Source organism: Hemicordylus capensis, chromosome 2 (assembly GCF_027244095.1).
Source record: "Hemicordylus capensis ecotype Gifberg chromosome 2, rHemCap1.1.pri, whole genome shotgun sequence".
Taxonomy (NCBI): domain Eukaryota; kingdom Metazoa; phylum Chordata; class Lepidosauria; order Squamata; family Cordylidae; genus Hemicordylus; species Hemicordylus capensis.
Genome location: NC_069658.1, coordinates 190,316,473 through 190,340,414, shown reverse-complemented (window position 1 = coordinate 190,340,414; position 23,942 = coordinate 190,316,473). Strand labels below are relative to the sequence as shown.

Here is a 23,942-nt window from a genome sequence, read left to right as displayed (position 1 = left end):
GGGGTTTCATGAAACATAAATAGAACAGCTGCCAAGAACTCATCCTCCCTTTCCACTGTATACCTCCTGCAGTTTGTGGATGCTGACAATCTTCTGACAAATCCCGACACCCTGGGCCTCTTGATAGCCGAGAACAAGACTGTGGTGGCACCAATGCTGGACTCGCGGGCAGCCTATTCAAACTTCTGGTGTGGGATGACCTCACAGGTATGCAGGTCACAAAACCTCTGGTTTAATTGTACTCCTACACATGCATGATAGTCAAGGCCGCAGCCAGTGACATAAGATGTGTCCCCTGATGTGCTATATTTCCCCACCCTGGGGTCATAGAATGAAGGGCAGAATATAAATATAAATAAATGTAAAGGTGATACATAAATTTCTACAGGCCTTTGTATTCCTGCTCTGAGCAGGGCGTTGGACTAGAAGACCTCCAGGGGACCCTTCCAGCTTTAAAATACTGTGCCCAGTGTCTACCCGTTTGTCAGCCCAGATCTCCTCAACCCCTTCCTTTTGTCCTCCCAGCATATTCATAGTGGAGAAATCTTTACTAGATATCGTTTACCTACAAACCAGCTCTAGGCTTGTTCAGCATTCGGGACAAACTAGCAATTATACACCTGTCTTCCCAGTGTGGGACAGATATCTTCCTTTGCATCAATTGATTATGCTGAGCAACTGTTTATCCTTTGCACTGATGTTGCGGGTTGTTCTGGACCAGGATTTGTGCCTCTTTCTCGTTGCAAGAAAGCTTATGTGAATGTTTGCTTTCTACTTCTCTTAGGGCTATTACAAGCGCACACCTGCCTACATCCCCATCAGAAAACGTGACCGCCAGGGTTGTTTTGCTGTTCCCATGGTGCACTCTACCTTTCTCATCGACCTACAGAAAGAGGCCTCCCAGAAGCTTATCTTCTATCCACCCCACCCGGATTACACTTGGGCATTTGATGACATCATAGTCTTTGCTTTCGCCTGCAGGCAGGCAGGTGTGTTAACGTGTTACCTCCACTTACTGGGAATGATGTCAGCTCTGAAATAATGTCAGAAGAGAGCATGTTGCTTGAAGTCTCATGTTGCGTTAAAGTCGTACGATATTGCTTCCTTTTTCTGATTTGTCAAACCAGTAAAATTTATTTGTGAGAACAACCAAAATAGCCAAGCCCTGTATAAATGATGCAGCTTGAGCACATTTGGATAACAATTTGCCTTAATCTGTGCAGCTTTATCCTGCTTTTTTTGCTATTTTGAATAATTAGTTCTGGTTTTGCTAGACGCGCCCTGTGTACAAGTAACTGGAAATCCTATTCAATCACCTCCCTGGCTTATGGAATCTAATGCTGCAAACATACAGTATCTTTGCAATCATAAGGGCTTGAAATTTTCCTATCTATCTATCTATCTATCTATCTATCTATCTATCTATCTATCAATCATATTTTATACCGCCTGATATGTACATCTCTCTGAGAGATGAGAGTTAAGATTCTCAAGAAGCTGACCACCATACTCTGTGTTCCTGCAGCCCTAACAAAGCAGATTCACTGAGCTAGCTCTCCACATCAGTTTTACTTTCATGGTAGTTTAGTAGGTCCCTCACTTAAATTCATGAGCAGGATGTTGGACTGTGTGAATTGTAAAACCTTTTGGGCAGAATGTGCCCAGCATCACTCATGTGGAGGCCTAATGTTATATGAGCCAAGGCTCTCTAATCTGGCAGTGGATGGAGGGACCTGCAACTGCCCAATGCGCTCCTGCTCTTATGTCGAAACTCTGCGCTTTCTCTTTCTTTCTCTTTTTGTTTGTTTTTAGATGTTCAGATGTACCTATGCAACAAAGAGGTCTATGGCTTCCTACCAGTGCCTCTGCGATCCCACAGCACCCTGCGTGATGAGATAGAGAGCTTCATGCATGTGCAGCTGGAGGTCATGGGTAAGTTCCCTATGTGGCAGTTGGCCACGTCTTAATCAGTGGGTGAACTTGCATTAAAGGGTATTGTGTTCCACATGAAGTACAAGCTTCTTAAATCATGCAGATGGACCATATGAGGACAGTTATAAAGTTTCATCTAGAGAGAATGTGGTGGCCAAAATTTATCAAAACTTTAGGGCCTATATGGCTTTCTGTTGGAAGAAGGGCTGGGTGCACTATGGCAGTCCAAATTCTTTGCCAATAAAAGCTCTTTTTTGCAACCCATGTAAATGTATGCAAACTGAGTGAATTTGCATAATTTCTCTTGTACAATTCATGGGAACATAGGAACATAGGAAACTGCCATATACTGAGTCAGACCATTGGTCTATCTAGCTCAGCATTGTCTTCACAGACTGGCAGTGGTTTCTCCAAGGTTGCAGGCAGGAATCTCTCCCAGCCCTATCTTGGAGATGCCAGGGAGGGAACTTGAAACCTTCTGCTCTTCCCAGAGCGGCTTCATCCCCTCAGGGGAATATCTTGCAGTGCTCACACATCAAGTCTCCCATCCATATGCAACCAGGGCAGACCCTGCTTAGCTATGGGGACAAGTCATGCTTGCTACTACAAGACCAGCTCTCCTCTTCTAAAGGGCCTTTTGCTGCACTGGCAAGGAATCGAACCCTGGCCTCCTGCCTGGCAGGCGAGAAACCTACCACTGAACCACCAGTGAGATAAAGAATGAGCAAGAGACCTGAATTCATTCGAGAAGGGCAGAGAGCTATACAGTACACTGAATCCCCACTGTCAAGAGCTGGAAATATTATTCTTACACAACTTTGGTTTGTGAGATTCCAACAGATACACATTTTCTAAAAATAATACTTTGGCGTGGTTGCGGGGCTAGTGTGCTCTGAGGAAGGTGAGAGCTATGCCAGAGGTCCAACCATACTGGACAGGTCTCACCAGAGGAGCCAGACAAAGAGTGCCTCTCCCATCAACAATATGGTGAGACATAACTTTAATAAATCTATACCGGATCAGTCGTCGCCTGGGTCAACAAGGACTGTGCCAGGTGCTATAGTCCCTGGACATTTGGTGGCAAGTGGGCAACAGGACTCAGGATCTTCAGTTGAGCAACCAGGGCTGAAGACAGCAAAGTTACTGGAAGAAATGCCGCTTAACCGAAAAAAATATACAAAAAATGCCAACAAGGAAATAATGATCTGCTATTACAAGTCTAGTCCAACTAGAAGAGGTTATTTTAAAAGAATGTACCAAATTTGGAAAGAGAAGCATCCAGATACAGAAATAACAGAACAAAGGCTAGCAGACCAGAGAAGATTCATAATAAGAAATAAAGTATTCACAGGAGTTGAGCTGGAAGAACTGCAAAGAGCAACACAGGCTCAAGATATGGAAGAAGAATTACCACCAACTGAAGAAGTTGCTCAGGCGCAGGTGGAGGAGGTGTTGGAAATCGAGGATGCCACTGTTGCTGAACTGTTTCAAAATCAAAACCAGGCAACCTCCCCTTTGCCTTCACCTCAAAAACCTAAATGCCATTTAACAGAAAAGCAACAAGAACTAAAGCAAAAAATAACTGAGCACATGAACCAAACAACCACCAGAGTTCGACTTCCACCTCTAAAAACAGTTGCCAAAAAACAACTTGCTCGGGCATTAAAAGATGTCAATGCTGCACTTGCAGAAATAACAACCAATAATTTGCAAGAAACAAACCAAATAATGTACAGTGCAGCAACAATAACAACACAAGAGCTCGGATATAAGATCAGTGAACCTGTAAAAAAAGAAAGCAGTACATCACCTAAATGGAAGATTAGATTAGAAAATAAAATCTCCAGGCTTAGATCAGATGCTAGTAAATTGAAAGATATGAAAGACAAGAAGCTGAAGAATGGAAACACCAAACAGTATCTCATCCAAAAATACCACCTAGATTCAAGGAAAATTAGAGAAGTCCTGGAAATAATAAAGCAGCAAATAACAGCAGTGTCAAAGAAGATTAGCAGGTATGAAGCCAGAATTACACAACACAGGCAGAATCTCCAATTCCAGTCGAATCAGAGACGTTTCTACCAAAGTATAGAAGGAGAAACTGCAAGAAATGTAGAAACACCAAAGAAAGAAGAAACAGTGCAATTCTGGGGGAAATTATGGGACAATCCAATAGATTATAATAAAAAAGCAGGCTGGATGAAAGAGGTCAAAAAATGTAACCAAGAAATGCAAGATCTAATAATAACACCAGAATTAACAAGTGAAAGAGCAAAGAAAATTAAAAATTGGACTGCGCCAGGAGACGATGAACTGCATGGCTTTTGGCTTAAACACCTAATAAACAACTATCAAAACAGTTCAATCACATTTTGCAAGGCGGTATGTTGAACAATGGCTAACAACTGGGAAAACACATCTCATAATGAAAGACCCAGGAAAGGTGCAGTTCCAAGTAGTTATAGACCGATCACCTGCCTGCCAACCATGTTCAAATTATTAACTGGAATAATAGCAGATGAAGTGATGCAACACTTATTAACTAACAAACAGCTTCCAGTTGAACAGAAAGGAAATTTCCCGAACACCAGAGGCACAAAAGACCAGATGCTGATTGACAAAATGATTTTAGAAAACTGCAAGAGAAGAAAAACCAATCTAAGTGTTGCATGGATTGACTACAAGAAAGCCTTTGATTCATTACCTAACACATGGATACTAAAATGTTTAGAAACAACTGGTGTCAGCAAAAACATTCAGATATTTATAAAAAAAGCAATGAGCGTGTGGAGTACACAGTTAACAATCAATGGTGAGACACTTGGACAGGTTAGCATTAGAAGAGGCATTTTCCAAGGGGACTCACTATCCCCTCTGTTGTTTGTAATCTCCATGACCCCACGTTCACAAATACTCAACAAAACAGGCCTCGGATACCAAACATCTAAAACATCCAGTAAAATCAACCACTGTACATGGACGATCTGAAGTTGTATGGAAAGTCCCAGTCAGAAATTGAATCACCGCTAAAAACTGTCCGTATATTCAGTAGCGATATAGCAATGGAGATTGGACTAAACAAGTGTGCTGCATTAATAATGAACAGAGGAAAAATAAGAAAAACAGAAGGAATAGAACTGCCCAGTGGAAGCAAGATCAAGAACCTGGAAGAGAAAGAACATTACAAATACCTGGGCATTCTCCAGGCTGATAACATCACACACACTGAAGTTAGAAGAAAAATTGGACGTGAATACATCAGGAGAGTTCGAAAAATCCTCAAGTCCAATCTCAATGGCGGGAACACCATACAAGCCATAAACACCTGGGCTATACCTGTTATCAGATACACTGCAGGAATAATAGACTGGACCCAGGCAGAGCTAGAGACGCTAGATCGTAAGTCCAGGAAAATCATGACTATCAATCATGCTCTGCACCCCCGCAGTGATGTCGATAGGCTATATCTCCCTCGCAGCTCAGGTGGAAGAGGAATGCTGCAAGTCCATCAAACAGTAGAGGAAGAGAAAAGAGGCCTTGAAGAATATATCAAGGACAGTGAAGAAGATGCACTTCAAATGGTCAATAATGCGAAACTATTCAACACCAATGAAACAAAGCAGGCCTACAAGAAATAACAAGTCAAGAACCGAGCAGAAAAATGGAAAAATAAGCCACTGCATGGTCAATATTTGCACAATATAAGTGGAAAATCAGACATCACCAAGACCTGGCAATGGCTTAAGAATGGCAACTTGAAGAAAGAAACAGAGGGTTTAATACTGGCTGCGCAAGAACAGGCACTAAGAACAAATGCAGTAAGAGCAAAAGTCGAAAAATCCACCACAAACAGCAAGTGCCGCCTTTGTAAAGAAGCAGATGAAACCGTGGACCACCTAATCAGCTGTTGTAAAAAGATCGCACAGACTGACTACAAACAAAGGCATGACAAAGTAGCAGGGATGATACACTGGAACATCTGCAAAAAATACAAGCTACGTGTAGCCAAACATTGGTGGGACCATAAAATTGAAAAAGTTGAAGAAAATGAAGATGTAAAAATATTATGGGACTTCCAACTACAAACAGACAAACATCTGCCACACAATACACCAGATATAACAGTAGTCGAGAAGAAAGAAAAACAAGTCAAAATAATTGACATAGCAATACCAGGGGATAGCAGAATAGAAGAAAAAGAAATAGAAAAAATCGCATAATACAAAGACCTACAAATTGAAATTGAAAGGCTGTGGCAGAAAAAGACCAAAATAATCCCAGTGGTAATTGGCGCCCTGGGTGCAGTTCCAAAAGACCTTGAAGAGCACCTCAACACCATAGGGGCCACAGAAATCACCATCAGCCAATTACAAAAAGCAGCTTTACTGGGAACAGCCTGTATTCTGCGACGATATCTATAACAATTGACAATAAAATTCTGGCATCCCAGGTTCTTGGGAAGGACTCGATGTCTGGATAAAACAAAGCAGTCAATAACACCTGTCTGACTGTGTAAACAAGAAATAATAATAATAGAAGAAAAAGAAATAGAAAAAATCACAAAATACAAAGATCTACAAATTGAAATTGAAAGGCTGTGGCAAAAAAAGACCAAAATAATCCCAGTGGTAATTGGCGCCCTGGGTGCAGTTCCAAAAGACCTTGAAGAGCACCTCAGCATCATAGGGGCCACAGAAATCACCATCAGCCAATTACAAAAAGCAGCATTACTGGGAACAGCCTATATTCTGCGACGATATCTATAACAGCATTCACAATAAAACATTCACAATAAAATTCAGCGATCCCAGGTCCTTGAGAAGGACTCAATGTCTGGATAAAACAAACCAGTCAATAACACCTGTCTGACTGTGTAAATAAATAATAATAAATGTAAAAAATTTTTTTTTCAAAGTTATCTTCACAGCTTTAAGGCTAGAAACGTTTTAATGAAAGCTGCAATTTTCAGGAAGGTGACTTCTGTGCCCAGTACCACATTCATGGCAGATTCATGACTTAAATGCAGCTGTAACAAAGTAGTTTCCCTGAGCTAATTTTCTACAGGAGTTGTACTTTTGCAATGCTTTTTACCTACATTAATGAGTAGGAGTGTGTAGGTGGCTGTATGTATTGTGAGGCTTTTTGTCCAGAATGTGCCCAATATTTCTTAAGTGTAGGCCGTTATATATAAGGCAAGGCACTCTAATTTAGCAATGGATGGAGAGGTCTGCCATTGCCTAGTACACTTCTGGATTTGAACCTAGCAGACTGTGATCAAAGTTCAACACTAACCATGGCCTTTCATGACTCAGCAGGACTCTTTTATTTTGCCACAGAATCATTGTGCAGCTTTAGACCAGTATCTTTTCCTCCATCTGTTTTCCAGTTCTGAAGTGGAAATGTTAATGACCTCCTTCCCTGGGCTCTCTGTGAAGACGAAACATAAGGATACAAAAGTCCTTTGCAAATTAAAAGGGCCATTGAAATGATAAAGCACTCTGCAGCCTTGTGAAGGTGGCCAGAGCCTTGCCTCACTGGCTCTTCCAGTTCAAGACAGCTGGATCAGTCTATGTAAAGTGTGGTGAACTGCTCCTCTCCGAGAGTGGCCTCTGGTATCAAAGGGGCTTGTGTGACAATCCCACCATCCTTGTGGGTACTGGAGGAGTGTTCTGGACTCTGTCCCTTGGGGATGCTTTACAGTCATTCTTTGTATGGAGTGTAGCCTGCACAAAGATCCTTTTACTAAACCCAACTGCTCTTAAAGGGGAATATTAACAACTTTGAACACATTGCCCACACGGAAGATAGGACTGCCCAATGTACAACTTAGTTTAATAACTGTTAATATTTTGAAATGAAAGATATATTATTTGTGCAGAGATGTGTGTTATCCTCACCTTTTGATATTTCTTAGACAAAAAATGCCTGTAAATAGATCTTTTTTGGGGGGGGGGGCGCACAGCAAGTCAAATAGCTATTAAAGAGCCCATTCAGATGTGCTGTTTCTAAGGAGGTGCAATGTTTTCACAGGACTGTACCACTTCAGTATGTACATGAGGTGACATATTTTTTTAAAAAAAATATGTGTGGGAAAACTACTATTTAAAGGAAAAAGATTCTAGTCCTCTGAATGTTTGACTCTTCTATAAACAAGCTCTCCTGAAAAATGCCTTGGGGAAACAAAATTTCTAAATTCCTCAAACTGCTTTTTCCACCAGCACAATCACATTTTTTTGTTTCAGGCATTTCTAAGGTGCATTCTGCCCAAATGAGTATTTTGCTTGTTAAACTTGCATTATTTTTGTATGGAAAACTTTCATTCACTTTTGTGTATGGACAGGAGTAGTCCTTTATGGGCAAAAGAGACACACAGCAAGTAGTTAGTGACTGAACTTAGGAGTAACTTTCAAAAAATGAGATCTGAGAACCAAGCCACCCCACAACGATCTCTTCCTTCTAAATTCCCTTTTGGTAGAGCAGGATATGCTTCCATGTGCCCATGATGGGACTGCAAATACACAGCAGTGCATCCACACAAAAGGGGGACCTTGCATTTATTGCAGGTTAAATTTTGATCCACATAGATCTGAATAAAAACTACCCCAAACACCTTATGGGGTGCAGCTGTGACTTCAGGGGAAGGGGATCCATGTGATAACAGAAATGGGTAAAAACTCAGCAAAGGAAGCACTGTTTTGAAACAGGAAGACTTGGAGCTATGGCCCTTGAGGAAGATATTTTGTTGAAATATATCAGGAAGTGTAATAAATTCTGGCACTAGTTTGAGGTTTACCTTAAAAAAAAACAAAACATACACATTTGGTGCTGCCTGCTTTTTTTTCTTTTAATGCAAGTAATAGTCATGCTGATCTTGCAAATAAGTCTGCTGAAGCTCACTGTCCACACTGAGAGCTAGCATGGTGCAGAGTGGCCGAGGCTGAAATCTCCACTTAGCCATGGTGCTCACTGTAAGAATTTGAACTAATTGCCCACCTTAACGGAGTTGCGAAGGGAAAAATGGGGTGGGGAAAACCATGAACACCATTCCTTGGAGAAAGGGTATGTTGAAATTGCAATAATATAAATATTTTACACACACACACACACACACACACACACACACACACACACACTTTGGCAAAGTGGGTCAATAGCAATCCACTCTGCTGCTATCTGTTTCCTTAGGAAGTTGTCTGTGCTCTACTTCATACACTTCCTCTTTATACATCCTCTGCCACCATTCAAATTCTTCATGAGGTCAACCATTTTGTTTGAGGAAAAACAAAAGCACAATGGGTATTACACACACATACACACACACTCAATAAGATCCTCCAAACATCTAAAAATATTTTACTAATAAAAATATGACTCTGCAACTTAAGCCTAGGGTTTATAACAATTAAAATACACATTTTGTTCAGCCCAAAGTATTCTACTGTTTACTGTAACCATTCTTGTTGCATAAACTGATTCTACCACGTTTGTGGTGGTTTTAACCTTTTAGCAATGTAATTTGGTAAAGGTTGTCATTTTCTTTACTTTTCATCTCCCCCCCCCGCCCCTATGTCTTCCTCAGAGCCCCCTTTAACTGTTCTCTTCTAACTTTCTTCTCTATCTGAAAATGCCCAGCTGACTCTTTCTAACTGCCAATTCCTAACTGATTCCCAAGATTCTCTGAGGGGTTTCTCATACTGTGTAACTGGGCCAACTCCACTGCCACCAGCTTTCAAACCTCTAATTTATTTCCCCACCAATTATATATTGGACACCATCCAGAATAGTTAGTCATGACTAAACACTATTGAAATCAGTGAGACAAGTTAGTCATGTCTAACTTAAGGCCTGCTAATTTCAAAGGGACTTAGTCATGACTAATTTAATTGGGATGCTGCCCATTATTTTTCAGACGTAAACTATAGAACCCTGAGTATGTGTGTGCACATGCTCTCTGCCTCTGTCTAGACACACCTTTGTTAGTCAGAATTAACTTTTGTAAAGTTATGATGTCTAGACGACACACAGAGAGGTGTCCTGCCAAACAGCCATTTACAAGCCTAGTGTAAATGAACTCTGAGGCCTGGTCTGTCACATGCAACTTTATGAGGTAGGAATGAAACGGTAGAATGGACTAGGAGTTTATATTTTTGTGAGAGATGTGGGTTCACATTTTTTAACACTGTCCTACATGAAGGCCTTGCTACAAGTCCAAAACTAGCACATTGTTTAATATACACAGGATGATTTTTTTTTAAGGCATTCCCCACCTGAATCCTGAAGATTTGACAATATCACTTAAGGTTGCTTTTGCCCCATTTAGTTACATATGTAACCAGGCCTGAGGCACTAACCTTTCTTTGCAGGCTCTAAGAAGTTACTAGTACATTTTGTTGAGGGGGGCATCCACTTTTAATCATTGAGGTATGTCTCAAGGGTCACTTCATCATGCTTTCTCATTCGTGTGGAAAGAGTCATAGCTGTTTCTGTTTGCAGGGTGTTGGACACAAGGTCAAGAATCTGGGTTCAGTTCTTTGTACTTGGATGGCTGTCTTTCGAAAACAGCATGGCCTGCAAGAAGTCATGTGATCCACCTCTTATGTTTTTCTCTGCAGTTAAGAACCCTCCAGTCGAACCTTCCCGTTATCTGTCTGTGCCTCCCAAAGTCCCAGACAAGATGGGACTTGATGAGGTGAGGAATAAAGAGGCAGGATGATTCAGGGAAATTGAGCAGCTATATGCAAATATATTTAATTTGCATAATGTAGGCTGTAATGGGGCAGACCCTCCTGCTCCCTTCCCAGGAGTATGGAAAGACCAGTGTGCCCTGAGAGGAAGGCAAGGAAGGAGGCACCCAGCCCAGGGAGCTCTTGTCCTCTGCTCCTGAAAAGACCTACAGCCTGAGACAACGTTTTATTAATCTTCTGTAATTTGCTTCTTTTAATATTGTAAACCGCTTTGGGTGCCTTTGTCAAGGCAGAAAGGCGGTATAAAAATGTAGTAAATAAATATAGAAGCTTTGAGATAGAATTTAAATTCCCTTCGTGCAGATGATAACTTAGTTCATATACAGCCCTGTACATTGCCTACATGGAGATGGAGCTATCCCCCTCTGAGGCTATTCACACACGTGTGCAAAACCGGGCTAAGGGAGGCCAGCCTAGTTCTGCACGCACGTGTGAACTGCCAGGATTAGGCCTGATTCTGGCAGCGCCATGGCAGCAAACCCGTCTATGGAGCCTCACCTCAAAACGGGGTTAGGAAAGCGAGCGTTTTCCTGGCAGACTCGGGGAGGGGGAATCCCCATAATGCACCACACACTTGTGCAGTGCATTTATTGGAGCTCCAGGGGTGGGGGGCAGTGCTTCCCGGTATCCCGACTCTTGGAAGGCTGGCAGCAGCCGGTGCTCACCTAGGCGGGCGATCCGCCATGTCCAGGGATGGCAGAAGGATCGTCTGCGGGGGAGGTAAGTGCTTTTGGGCTTCCTCCCCGCAAAATGGGTAGCCCTTTCTCACTGCTTGTGAGAACAGGCTCTTTTTGTGTATGTAAAGCTGGTCACTGAACGTAATAAAGACTGACTTGACTTGAATTAAGCTGTTGATGTTGCAGTTCTGTTCTCTGAAAACTGTAGATCTCTCCATTTCTCTGGCTTTTAGAATCCTAATGCACTGTGTGCTCTAGGTCCCTAAGATTTAGCTAGGTGGAACCCTTAGATAGCATGGGTGGAATGCCTGAGCCATATATGCCGCCGAGTTATGTGGTAGAATCTTGAGGTGATAAAGTGGACTATACCACTTTAGTAGAGGGCGTAGGTTGTGTCTCTCTGGGGAATCACATTCTGAAAACTTCTGTACATCTAAAGAAGAGGAAAACTCTGTACAGAACAATAAAACTCAGGCACGTAAAGGAGAGAGGTTTTAGTCCAGCCCATAATCTCCTGTGCTAGTTTTCTGTGTGCAAGTAGCTCTTTAGTGGTGTGCACGGAACCACGCAGCACGGTCCGGCACTGAGGGGGGTGTCTACCTTTAAGGGCGGGGGGGGGGGTAGAACGATGACGTGCGCAGGGGCAGCAGGGAGGAACGCTGCGGCCCCAAAAACTTTGAACTAAAATGCAGCGCCGGAGGGGGAAGAGTGGCGAGAGGGGTAAGTTCTACCCCCACGCCCTTAAAGGTAGACCCCCCCCCTCAGTGCCGGACTGCCAGACCGGTCCGGTTCCGGACTGGTTCAGAGGCCTCCAACATGGCCTCCGAACCGGTTCGTGCACATCCCTACAGCTCTTTAATAATTATTTTTAATAGAGGGGAGCATTACAAAATTGTATCCCTCACTACGTTCTGAAGCACTGGAGTTCATTCTACCACCTCAGAACTCTGCCACCTCATGTATTTATAAACAAGGTACTGGCAATGTAGGGTTGCATTCGTTCCTCCTTTGCCTTTCTGACACTGTGGTTTTCCCTCTGCATTTTTGACCATCGCGTTATTTCCTTTTCCAGGTCTTCATGATTAATCTGAAGCATCGCAACGATCGCCGGCAGCGGATGCTGCAGACTCTGTATGAGCAGGAGATTGACTGCAAAATTGTTGAGGCTGTGGATGGGAAGTGAGTTTTGGTTGTAAAGGTGGGGCCCTGCCCCCAGGGTTGATATTCGTGCTGGAGCAACTAAAGTAGTTGGTCACCCATGAAATGGGAAAGGCTGCACAAGCCTTTGTTGTTAAGGAATGTCAGCAGGACATATACTTAATCTTCAGCACACTGATAACCCTCCCTTGCACAAAGCATAAACTGAAAAGAAGATAAGTGACTTACTCTAGGCTGTACAAGCAGTAGTTTGCAAACTTTAAGAAAACATAACTTTTTTTAAGAATTGGGCAAAGACCAATTGGTGTAGAGATATGCAATCTTTTGAGTGGCACAGAATCTTGCTCTGTGTATACACCTGTGTTTTAACTGCCTTTGCATACTCTTCTATGGAGAACACTATGCAGGATCAACCAAACAAAACCTGGGGGTGGGGGTGGGGTGGGAAATAACTGTTCTGCTTTTCACTGTAGGTCACAAAGCATGGCTTTAGATGGTTCATTTTATTTATTTGCATTATACTGTTATCCTTAAATCTACCCTGTAAGTTAAGTAGTTATTGTGAGGCCTATAATGCGGGTGAAATGTTGAGATGGAGAGGGAGTGGCTTGCCTAAAGCTACCTAGTGAGTTCATGGCAGAAGTGAGAGTTGAACAAATGAAGTTTAGATTTGTAGCTTGGTCTCTTAGCCACTACACTACCGATGGATGTATTTTAGGGAAGGGAGGAATAAATCGACAGCTGATCCCAGCTAAGCCATTGGAGTACGTCTTGCTACCTGACCACTGTCTTTGCTGCAGACAGGTGAAAGGGCTGCTGGGATTTGACCGAGGCTATGACTATTGTGTCTGCCTCCTGCCCTGGTGCCTCCAGTTAGCATGCCTCCTAGTAGCTGTCCTTCCTCACTCCTGTCCTTCTGTTTCTTCTTAGAGCAATGAACAGTAGCCAGGTGGAGGCCATGGGCATCAAGATGTTGCCAGGTTACAAGGATCCATACCATGGGCGTCCCCTCACTAAGGGGGAATTAGGATGCTTCCTCAGCCACTATAAGATTTGGAAAGAGGTAAGTGATGCTCATCACATACACAAGGAAATCTGAGACTATCCTTTAATGTGTTGGTAATCTTGAGATAGCAGCTCTCTGAATAGGGTTATGTTTATTCTGTGATTCTAACTGCAGAACATTGTAATAGGCACAGAACTCAGCTTACTGAGAATCTTGGCTTTCATTTAGAAAAAAGAAAGCAATTTTTTAGTCCTTATGGTTGCAAAGAGAGGCTTGGAAACTCATGGCTAATATCAAAGGTTTGGGGCGGGGTCACTCAGTAGGATTTCCAGTAGTTAAGGGCTGAGGCTTTTGTGCTTTGTGTCTTTTTTGTTGTTGTCCCCACTATTCCTAGTAGAAGCAGAATAAATTATGCAAAATAAGGGGATTGTACAAATTTATTTACTTTGCATAATTCAGAGGTTGCTTTTCTTGCATGGTCACCATGGAGTAGAATTCTTTGAAAGCGCAGAATATTTATCTATTTATTATCCCATTTTTCCTGCATGATGTCAGCCACCTTGGAAGTCTAAAGGCAGTGGTGACTGAAGGGGAAATTTGTGTACATTCTTCAGGCCTTAGATGTTACTGCTGTTACTGCTGTGGCTTTTCCAACTCACAAAATATACACAGACCTGCCTCTCATAATTGATTAATATGATGTTTTGCCTGGCTTTCTTCTTGCACATTGATGTTAGACAAGTATATCACTTGCTGAGCTCTACAGAGACAGGAACCGGTGGAATTCTGTAGAATGGCCTCCATAAAGATACTATCCCTCAGAATAGTACCACCCCCAGCATAGTACCTCCAGTGACTGTTGCTGGTGTCTATCTTACGTTTATTTTTAGATTGTAAGCCCTTTGGGGACAGGGATCCATCTTATTTATTTATTATTTCTCTGTGTAAACTGCTTTGGAAACTTTTTTGAAAAGCGGTACATCAATATTTGTTGTTGTTCGATCTGTAATGGTTCCGTAATCTGCTGCTTCAACAGTTTTTTCACACAGTGTTTACTGCCCTTGATAGCAGGTGAATGCTACAGTCATGGAGTGTCACTCCAATAGAGAAAGTGAAAATATTTTAAAGATAGAGGATTGGTTGTTTCACAAAAACGAAGTTGATAATTTCCAAGAAATACAGAGTTAATAGCATAACTGGTTGCAGTTTACGATCATTCTGGTTGTTTCTCTTTCTCCCAACTTCTCTTCTCTTGACAGTTAACTTCTAACTGCTCCCTGCTGTCTAGGTTCTGATATACATGGAATTCTCCCTGTCAGTCCCAGTACCTAGCAACAGTTGCCATGCTTATTGCACTAAGAACATAAACCTTAACTAAATATTTTGTCACTGGAAGTCATCTCTTCACAAGATCAATATCCGCTCGTGTGTGAACATGGGAGCTTTAGTGTTATGCAGAATTCCTTGATTTTAGAGTTGGCCCTGTTGTGCTGGCACTGTTAGGACATTGGACATAGTTTGGCATGAGAGTCGGAATTAGTTTACTGTGTGGTCATACTTGCTTGAAATCTGCCAAGACAGCATGAAAAGTAAATGAATTCATGGGAGCTAATCCACTGGACCTGTATTTCACTAAATTTCTTAGTCTGTGCTGCCACCTATTGGGCATGGTGAATTATTGCATTAGTCACAAAGCACAATTTATGATGTGAAGCTACACTATGCAAAGGAAACTGACCTTTAGGGAGTGTTTCACACTTAAATCTGAATGCTGATTTTACTGGCTGCTCTAAAAGCACTCTCTCACGCTGACACAATTTACCCTCTGTGTTTAGATGATGTAGGACAGGGCTGTGTGTATGCTGTGATTCCACAAGAGTGCAGAAGGTAGTGTTGGGCATTTTTAAAGACAGCTTTCATGGCTTAAAAAACAAATGTCTAGCCCTTATGGCTGCTGGGTCCTAGCTGGAAGCTCCAATGGACTTCTGATCATGAAAACCAGCCCAATGTTGTGTGAAACTGTGTACAGAGTGTATGCGAATTGAACATAACACAGAGCTGTTGTGGGGAAACTTAAAATGTGGAAGCTGGCTTCTTGCTGAGGATGTGAGGAGAGCTTGTATAGGCACTGATGGCAAAAGGATAACTCAAAAAATGGGAAAGGGGGAAGAGTAAATAGTAGCTGATGAGATTAAACAGCAGAGAGACCAGTGATGTGTGTTTTCTTGCCAGATCGTCGAGAGAGGCCTGGAGAAATCAGTAGTGTTTGAGGACGACCTGCGCTTTGAGATCTTTTTCAAACGGCGCTTGATGAACCTTATGTATGACTTGGAAGAAGAGGGCCTGGACTGGGATTTGATGTGAGTGGGCAAGTGCTGGCACTGCAATTGGCTCCCAAGTCTTTGACAGAAGTATCTTTAAGTGAGAAGTGTGACTGATTTGGGATTTCTCAAATAGCGACACTTAACCACACACATCTGTATTTTGGGCAGTGGGAAGAGTGAACTGGTGAAAGGGGAATGGTGGGGGGAACTGCAGCTGGCTAGTTTTCTTTATGTGACATGAATACGGGTAAAATGTGTATCTTCTTAGTTATTTAAAAGCCCCAGCTGCAAACTGGAAGTCTGTGATTTTAGCTTGAGTCTGAGCTATGAATTTACTGGGTGGCCTTAGACAAACTTACTATTTCTCTGCAATTCATGGGGATGATGATAATAGTGGCCTCTTTTGTGGAGTTGTTTATAAGAATTATTGAGATAATGTGTATGTGAGGTACCTTGACCTCACCGAAAAAAAGTGTTATATGTAGAGGTTGCAATCCTAATCATACTTAACTAGAACTTGAGTCAAACTGAAATAAATGAGACTCAATTGCTTTACTTCCAGTCTTTATAACCAGCTTTTCAGCTTATTAGCTTTCATGTGGCTACATGATAAACAAGTAATTACAGCAATGAAATGGCATGCAGCTGTTAAATCTCAGACAATGACAGTTAATTCAGCAACACAGAAAACAGCAGGTAGATCTAGAACAATATCAAGCAGGATAATACAGCATGTAGTGAATGAAACAAATCAACAGTTCATGGGAAGACCAATAAAAAGGGCTTTGTCTGGTACCCTAAACTTATTAAAACACCCACCTATTGCTGTCATGGTTAAGTAATCCAGGCTAGGCAAAAGCTCTCGTTCCTCATTTCTGTGGACTGTAGGGTCTGGGGACACCAAAGCCTTCTGAATAACAGCTCTATATGGATAGGATAAGGTGATATTATCTTCCATACTCTGGATTTTTGTGCAAAGATCATTTAGGGCATTTACAGTGGCCAGAGAGAAACGAATGTGGTGTCAGATTAAAGCACAGAAAGCACAATTCTACTGAAAAGTAGTCATCTTGACAACTCTCAGTACAAAATAAAATTGAAAAAGATAAATTAAAAATAAACACCAAAAACACCCAGAAACTGAGGTAAATGTTGGTTAGCCAGTATTGCTCACCTGCTGTAATGTCATGGAGTGTTTATAAATTTATTTATTTTATTGTTCAGTTTTTATACTGCCTTTCATAATGCATTTCAAGACGGTTTAGAAAAGTTAAAATACAACAAAATTCCATAAAAGTTACATTTAAAACCTTGTAACTTGTAATTTAAAACGTAACAAAGGGCTCAGGAGTAGAAACATCTGTGAAACTTTTGGTTGGAAAGAGTTATGCAAGGCGCAAGGTCTGAACTTAGAATAAATCAGAATAAATCTTTCTATAAACTTGCCATGGGCATACACTTGTAATGTTCATAGTAATTATGCCCGTGGTCTGTTCTCTGTAAAGCAGCAATGATAAAGATGGGCATGAATTTCATTTTATGAAGTAGGGTTTAGCTTGGCCTGTCTCGTGGGTCCAGAATGGGTTGATTTATATATTTATGTTTACATTTATGTCCTGTTCTTCCTCCAAGGATCATAGTACATGGTTATGTTTGTTTTCACAACAACCCTGTGGGGTAGATTTATTTATGATTTGATTTGATTTGATTTCATCTTTATACCCCTGGTGGCGCAGTGGTAAAACTGCCGCCCTGTAACCAGAAGGTTACAAGTTCGATCCTGACCAGGGGCTCAAGGTTGACTCAGCCTTCCATCCTTCCGAGGTCGGTAAAATGAGTACCCAGAATGTTGGGGGCAATATGCTAATCATTGTAAACCGCTTAGAGAGCTCCGGCTATAGAGCGGTATATAAATGTAAGTGCTATTGCTATACTGCCCTTCCAGAAATGGCTCAGGGTGGTTTACATTAAAACAAAATTAAAATCAATTAACTGTTAAAATTAAAAACTATAAAAACAACATAAAACCATTATTAAAACAGTTTTTTAAACCCTGGAAATCCAGGCCAAACCTTTATGGTTTTAAAACAGTTAAAAAAACCCTGGGAGGCTAGGCCAAACAGATAGATCTTAAGGGCTCTCCTGAAGGCCAATAATGAACTCAAATTGCGGATTTCTGCTGGGAGTGCATTCCATACCCCAGCAATTGTATTTTGTCCGGAAACATATTGGCAGTCAGTGCAGCTGTTTCAAAACAGGCATAATATAGTCTCTCCGGGTTGCCCCAGAGAGCAATCTGACTGCCGCATTTTGAACTAACTGAAGTTTCCAAACTACATACAAAGGCAGCACCACGTAGAGTGCATTGCAATAGTCAAGCCTGGAGGTTACCAGCTGATGCACCACTGTTTTGAGGTCGCCCTCTTCAAGGAATGGACACAGCTGTTGAAATAGGCCGAAGTTGATAGAAAGCACTCCTGGCCATAGCCCCCACCTGAGATAACAGGGTGAGGCCTGTTTCCAGGAGAACTCCCAAGCAGCATACCTGCTCCTTCTGGGGGAGTGCAACCCCATCCAGCACAGGAAGATTTAACTCATCCCTCAAATTCTGAGCCCCTACAATAAGCACCTCCATCTTGTTTGGATTCAGTTTCAATTTGTTATCCCTCATTCAGCCCATTACTGCCTGTAGGCAGGCATTTAGGGAATGAATGCCATTTCCTGATGATACAGAGGAAAAGGAGAAGTAGATTTGAGTGTTATCAGCATACTGACAGCACCCAGCACCAAATCTCCTGATGACCTCACCCAGCCGATTCATGTAGATATTAAAAAGCATTGGTGACAGAATGGAGCCTTGAGGGACTCCATATAACAGCTCCCATTTTGAGGAGCACCTGTCACCAAGCTCTACCATCTGGAATCTACCAGAGAGATAGAGTGGAACCACTGCAAAGCAGTGCCCCCTATCTCCAACTCCCCCAGGCGATCCAGAAGGATACCATGGTCGATGGTATTGAACGCTGCCGAGAGATCCAGAAGAACCAGCAGAATCATACTCCCTCTGTCGGTTCCTCGGTAAAGGTCATCCATCAGGCCGACCAAACCTGTCTCAACCACATAGCCAGCTCTAAAGCCAGTTTGAAATGGGTCTAGATAATCAGTGTTCTCCAAAACCTTCTGGAGCTGGTCAGCCACCACCCTCTCAATCACCTTGTTCAACCAAGGGAGATTGGAGACTGGCCTATAACTATCCCTCGCTAAGGGGTCCAGGGAAGGCTTCTTAAGAAGCGGTCTGACCAGATTAGGCTGAGAGGTAAGTGACTAGTGGCTTAATTACATTAAGGAGAGCAAATGGAAGTTAGTATTGTTTAAATGTGGGCATAATGGCAAGGGTTGCCCACTTGTAAAACAGCTTCTGTGTCCTTAATAGTTGTCCAGTGGGGAGTTTAGCAGGTGTGGATCCTTCCATCCTTACACATCCACGCACATCCCTCTACCAAAAAGCTGTCCCTGTGACAGCCCCAGGTAATGCTTCGAGATTTATTTGGACAATACATACACTTGGTCCTTTGAGCACAGCTCTTGATCGGGTCCAAATAATGATACAATACTTGGCGAGGACACTAGAAGTTCTTATCTCTGTGTTGCAAATAAGTACAACATGCTATGAACCCACACAAAAAAATATTACAAGTCCACCTGCCTTCACAGACCTGCTTAGTCATTTGTGGCCTAAAAGAATCCATTTACAAGAGCAGTTCTGCCTGTTTCTGCACTACTTACTTGCCATAAGTGACTAGGCAATGTTCATAAAGAGCCTGACATATTAATTAATACAAAACCAAACCTAGGAACAGCAATAAGAAATCATTTATTTTTTCAAGTATTTAAAATTAGTAAAATATATAAATTTAAAAAATTAAATAACAAAGAATAATTTTTGAAATACAGTTCTTGCATTTCTGAACTTAGTATATTCAGATCATCCCACAGAAATACCTTGAAATGGGCTTGGCAGAATTCCGCACAAGCATATGAACTATCTTTCAAAAGGAACTTCATGTATGATAGCCAAATGTCTCTTGAGACACAACTTTGGAAATTGTGCAAGCAGTGTCTTTTCTCTCTCTCTCGACCCTGCCTTACTCTTTGTCTCCATCTAGCTATATTGGCCGGAAGCGCATGCAAGTGGAGCATCCCGAGAAAGCCGTACCCCATGTCCGCAATCTGGTGGAAGCCGATTACTCCTACTGGACACTGGCTTACGTCATCTCCTTGCAGGGTGCCCAAAAGCTATTGGAGGCCAAGCCTCTCTCCAAGATGTTACCTGTGGATGAGTTCCTGCCTGTCATGTTTGACAAACACCCTGTGTAAGGCTGTGCTTTGTGGCTGCTTGGGAGCGGAAAAAGGGAGGGCAAGGTGGGACAGGGCGGGCATTGCTATGACCAGTAAAGGATGCAGACGGCTTGGGTACCTTTGTGTCTCAGAGCAACTTTGTCTATTGAGATATAGTTTCTTAAAATGGGAAGATGGGAGATATTCCGCTACTGTTTCCCACCAGGTAGAAGTTGTAGGCAGTCCTCATTTGCAGGAAGTTGTGATGCAGACCTGCACAACATACGGCCCTTGGGCCCCGATGTGTGCTTCATGATGGGGGAAAATGTATTTGTGCTCTCACATGCCCTTGTGGTGTTCCAACTTGATGCATTTTTCTTCCTTCCCTGGCAATGCTCGCAGCTAAAAGTAGCTGGGCAGCTGAGATGGAGTTCCCTGTGTGTGGTTTGTCATACTGTTTGATACCTTAGAAATCAGTTGTATAGGTTCTTGTGTAGCTTTTGGTTCAGTAGGTCCTAAGTAAGGTTAGGTCTGAATCTGCACCCACTTTAGTGTTGGGATTGTCTAGACTTTTCAAGAATATAAAAACTGCCCACAGAGTTAAACAACTACAGCTTTTATAATGGGAAAACAGAATATGAGACTATACAGCCTGGGAAAACCTGCCTCATCTAGGCTGCTGCAAGATGGGAGTGGAGTAAGTTATATTAGCAGAATATCTCCTTGTTTAGGAGTTATTAAACCAGTGCCCAAATTTGGTAGGGAAATGTTCTCCAATTTGGGGAGAAATTTGTATTCACTAAAACTCCTCAAATTATAGATCCTCCCCCTCGCCCCACATCCTGAAACATATTTTGAATTTGGGTATATTACCTTCCTATGTTAGGTTATGTCTTCACTTCCAGCTCAGATTAGCTTCTGCCATGGCTTCCTCCAAGCAGCCCTGGAAACTGTACAGTAAACCTTCAGCTAACGTACAGTAGTCGTAGTGTGAACATGCCTTAGGAAACAGCTCTTCTCATAATGCATCTTTCCCCTTCCCACAGATCTGAGTACATGGAGCACTTTGATAACCGGAACTTGCTGGCCTTCTCAGTAGAGCCCCTCTTGGTCTACCCGACGCACTACACTGGTGATGATGGCTACATCAGCGACACAGAGACCTCTGTGGTGTGGAACAATGAGAACGTTAAAACTGACTGGGACCGGGCCAAGTCGCAGAAGATGAAAGAGCAGCAGGAACTGACAAATGAAGCCAAGAACTCGGATGTGCTTCAGTCCCCCCTTGACAGCACAGCCCGTGATGAGCTATGACCCTGCTGGGCATAGACAAAGGGGACTGCAGGAAAAGCATGATGTGGGCATGGTGTGAGGGGAGGGCTTTTCTCTCCCTAAGGTTTTATGGGTTGATTCTCTTGGATGTCAACTGCGGGGTCCAGTGTATGACACACTTTCTATCCTACCTTGTGGCAACACTTATGTAACCCAGTTCCCTGAGGTAGGGCGACACTTTTTGTTTGAGGGCCCACAGAGCCTGACACGGAAGTACTTGGGTTTGCTCAGTCCTGCCCTTCCCCCACTTTCACCCTCTTCTTCCATTTGGAAAGTGATGCAGGTAAGCTCTTGCCATACTCGCTGTGTAAGAGAAGTTTTATTCTCTGATTATTAGCCTACTGGGACCCCTGTCTCTGTTGGGAGGAGGGGGTGGTGGCTGGTCCTTGAGAAAGGGACTGAGTTGTTGCAGCCCAGATCAGCAGGCTGCAGCACCAGAGTGCTCTGTGTCAGTCAAAACCAGCTCTCGGTGTAAGGCTGAGGACATTTTGGTTATTTTTATATAAAAATTTGCCATTGACAGTTTCACATCTCCTGTCTGCAGAATCCTGATTTCCTCACCTTGGTGCTTTAGCAATGTTGAGGTTATAACTCTGAGCTTTGATATGGAAAATCAAATGTGTTCCAGGTTCCCTTGGATTACAGAACTCTTCTTTCCTAGCATGTCTCTGACCCTGCTCAGCAGGGACAAAAAAGATAGTGATATGCACTACCCAGTGATCGGAGATGCATGATGGGAGATTCAGTCCACGAAAGAAAGAATTACTTTTTCCATCATGCATTGTGACAAGCTAGTCTAGCATTGGTCCAGCTGGTGTACTGGAACCCACAACTGGTCACATTCTAGTCTAAGGTAGACTGCGCCAGTAATACCACTTCAATATTGTTGTGGTTCAGGATTTCTTTTTCTAAGAAAAAGAAAAATATGGTTTGGGTGGAGAAAAAGACCACAGAAGGTTGACAAACATATACTGTACAGTTAAAATTAAAAGTGGGTCCAATCTTGCAGATTGAGGTTAAGGGTAGGTCCCAGGTCTGAAGACTACTGGTCCATAGTAACTTCATACTCTTGAAGGATGGTGAAATCCACTATTGTTTTAGAATGTAATTCTAAAATGGAAATAACTCTCTGTAGGTCACCAGGGTTAGCACCATTTTTGGTTGTTGTTTTTTGCTACTGGGAGGAGAGAAATTGCAATATAGTGTAGGATTCCAGAATAAAAAGGATACTTATAGAGGGGAATACACCATGGCAACCTGGCTGTCCTTTGACCCACATGGGTGAGACATAATATGGTCATGGTGTTCATAAGGAATCCACGGAAAATGCAGCTCTCTTTGCATTTGCCAGCAAGCACCACACAGCTCTTGCAATGACATTGTGCAGTATGTGTGTGTAAGTCTTAACACAGCTGTGTCCTCACCCCCCATTTTTTTTTTTGTGGGGTGCTATCATGTGTGATGTATAACAGCCCTGTATGGATGGGGTTGTTGGACTGGCTTGGAGAAAAACTGGCATTGTCCCTTGGATATGACATGCCCATGAAGATCTGTAGACAAAGATGACCTCTTACATAACTCTACAAAATCACAAGTTTTTCTTGATTATGAATTGTGCTGGTGGCTACTGCATTAGGATTTTTGGCCCAGGCCTCTCCTTGTACTCTTCACAAACGTACACAAATCACATGCCTAGCCACTTCCTGTTGTTACACTACATGGGAATTTCCCATATACTTGACCCATATTTCCCACTGCTTCCGTCTCCTTCCCATTTGCTGGTTTTCATGCTTTTCTGCAGAAGTACTGCCAAGCTAGAGGTTGCTGGTTTGAATCCCTACTGGTATGTTTCCCAGATTATAGGAAACACCTATATTGGGCAGCAGCAATATAGGAAGATGCTGAAAGGTATCATCTCATACTGCGCAGGAGATGGCAATAGTAAACCCCTCCTGGATTCTACCAAAGACAACCACAGGGCTCTGTGATCACCAGGAGCCGACACCGACTCGACAGCACACTTTACCTTTACTGCATCATGCATTCTCTTTTCAAAAGTAGGTATTCTCCAGCAAGTATGATGGTACTACAATGGAGAGTGCACACATACATGCTTGGAACAGCCCTAGGGTACATTTCTGTGTTCTGAGTACTGGAGATGTGATGGCTGGACCAAAACTAGGCCTTTGCTCAAGCAGCTTTTAATTCAATATCCTGAGACTGACTTGGTTGTTACATATAGTATAGTACCTTAACGTTTAAGATGGGCATCTGCAGGAATGGCTCCTTTTGAAAATACAAGATAAGATGGCCAATAAGAGGACACGATGGGAAGGAGAAGAACTCTGCACCAGTTTTCTGTTTTTAGTTATTTTGGGTGAGTCAGTCTCTGCTGACCCTGCTTTTTGTCTCTGTGCAAACTGGCCGAGGA

The 23,942-nt window shown here is 42.5% G+C and overlaps 1 protein-coding gene across 5 annotated transcripts in view; it reads left to right on the top strand.

Moving 5' to 3' along the window:
• COLGALT1 (collagen beta(1-O)galactosyltransferase 1) overlaps positions 1–22,039 on the top strand; it is a 72,100-nt gene extending 50,061 nt beyond the window's left edge. For all 5 annotated transcript variants that reach the window (XM_053299277.1, XM_053299278.1, XM_053299276.1 and 2 more), the window contains 9 exons: positions 73–207; positions 785–989; positions 1,813–1,932; positions 10,545–10,621; positions 12,426–12,532; positions 13,442–13,574; positions 15,750–15,877; positions 20,008–20,214; positions 21,226–22,039. In XM_053299277.1, coding sequence (XP_053155252.1) covers positions 73–207; positions 785–989; positions 1,813–1,932; positions 10,545–10,621; positions 12,426–12,532; positions 13,442–13,574; positions 15,750–15,877; positions 20,008–20,214; positions 21,226–21,493 — 1,380 coding nt within the window. In that variant the 3' untranslated portion in view covers positions 21,494–22,039. The remainder of the gene's footprint in view (positions 1–72; positions 208–784; positions 990–1,812; positions 1,933–10,544; positions 10,622–12,425; positions 12,533–13,441; positions 13,575–15,749; positions 15,878–20,007; positions 20,215–21,225) is intronic.
• The last annotated feature ends 1,903 nt before the right edge of the window (positions 22,040–23,942 follow it).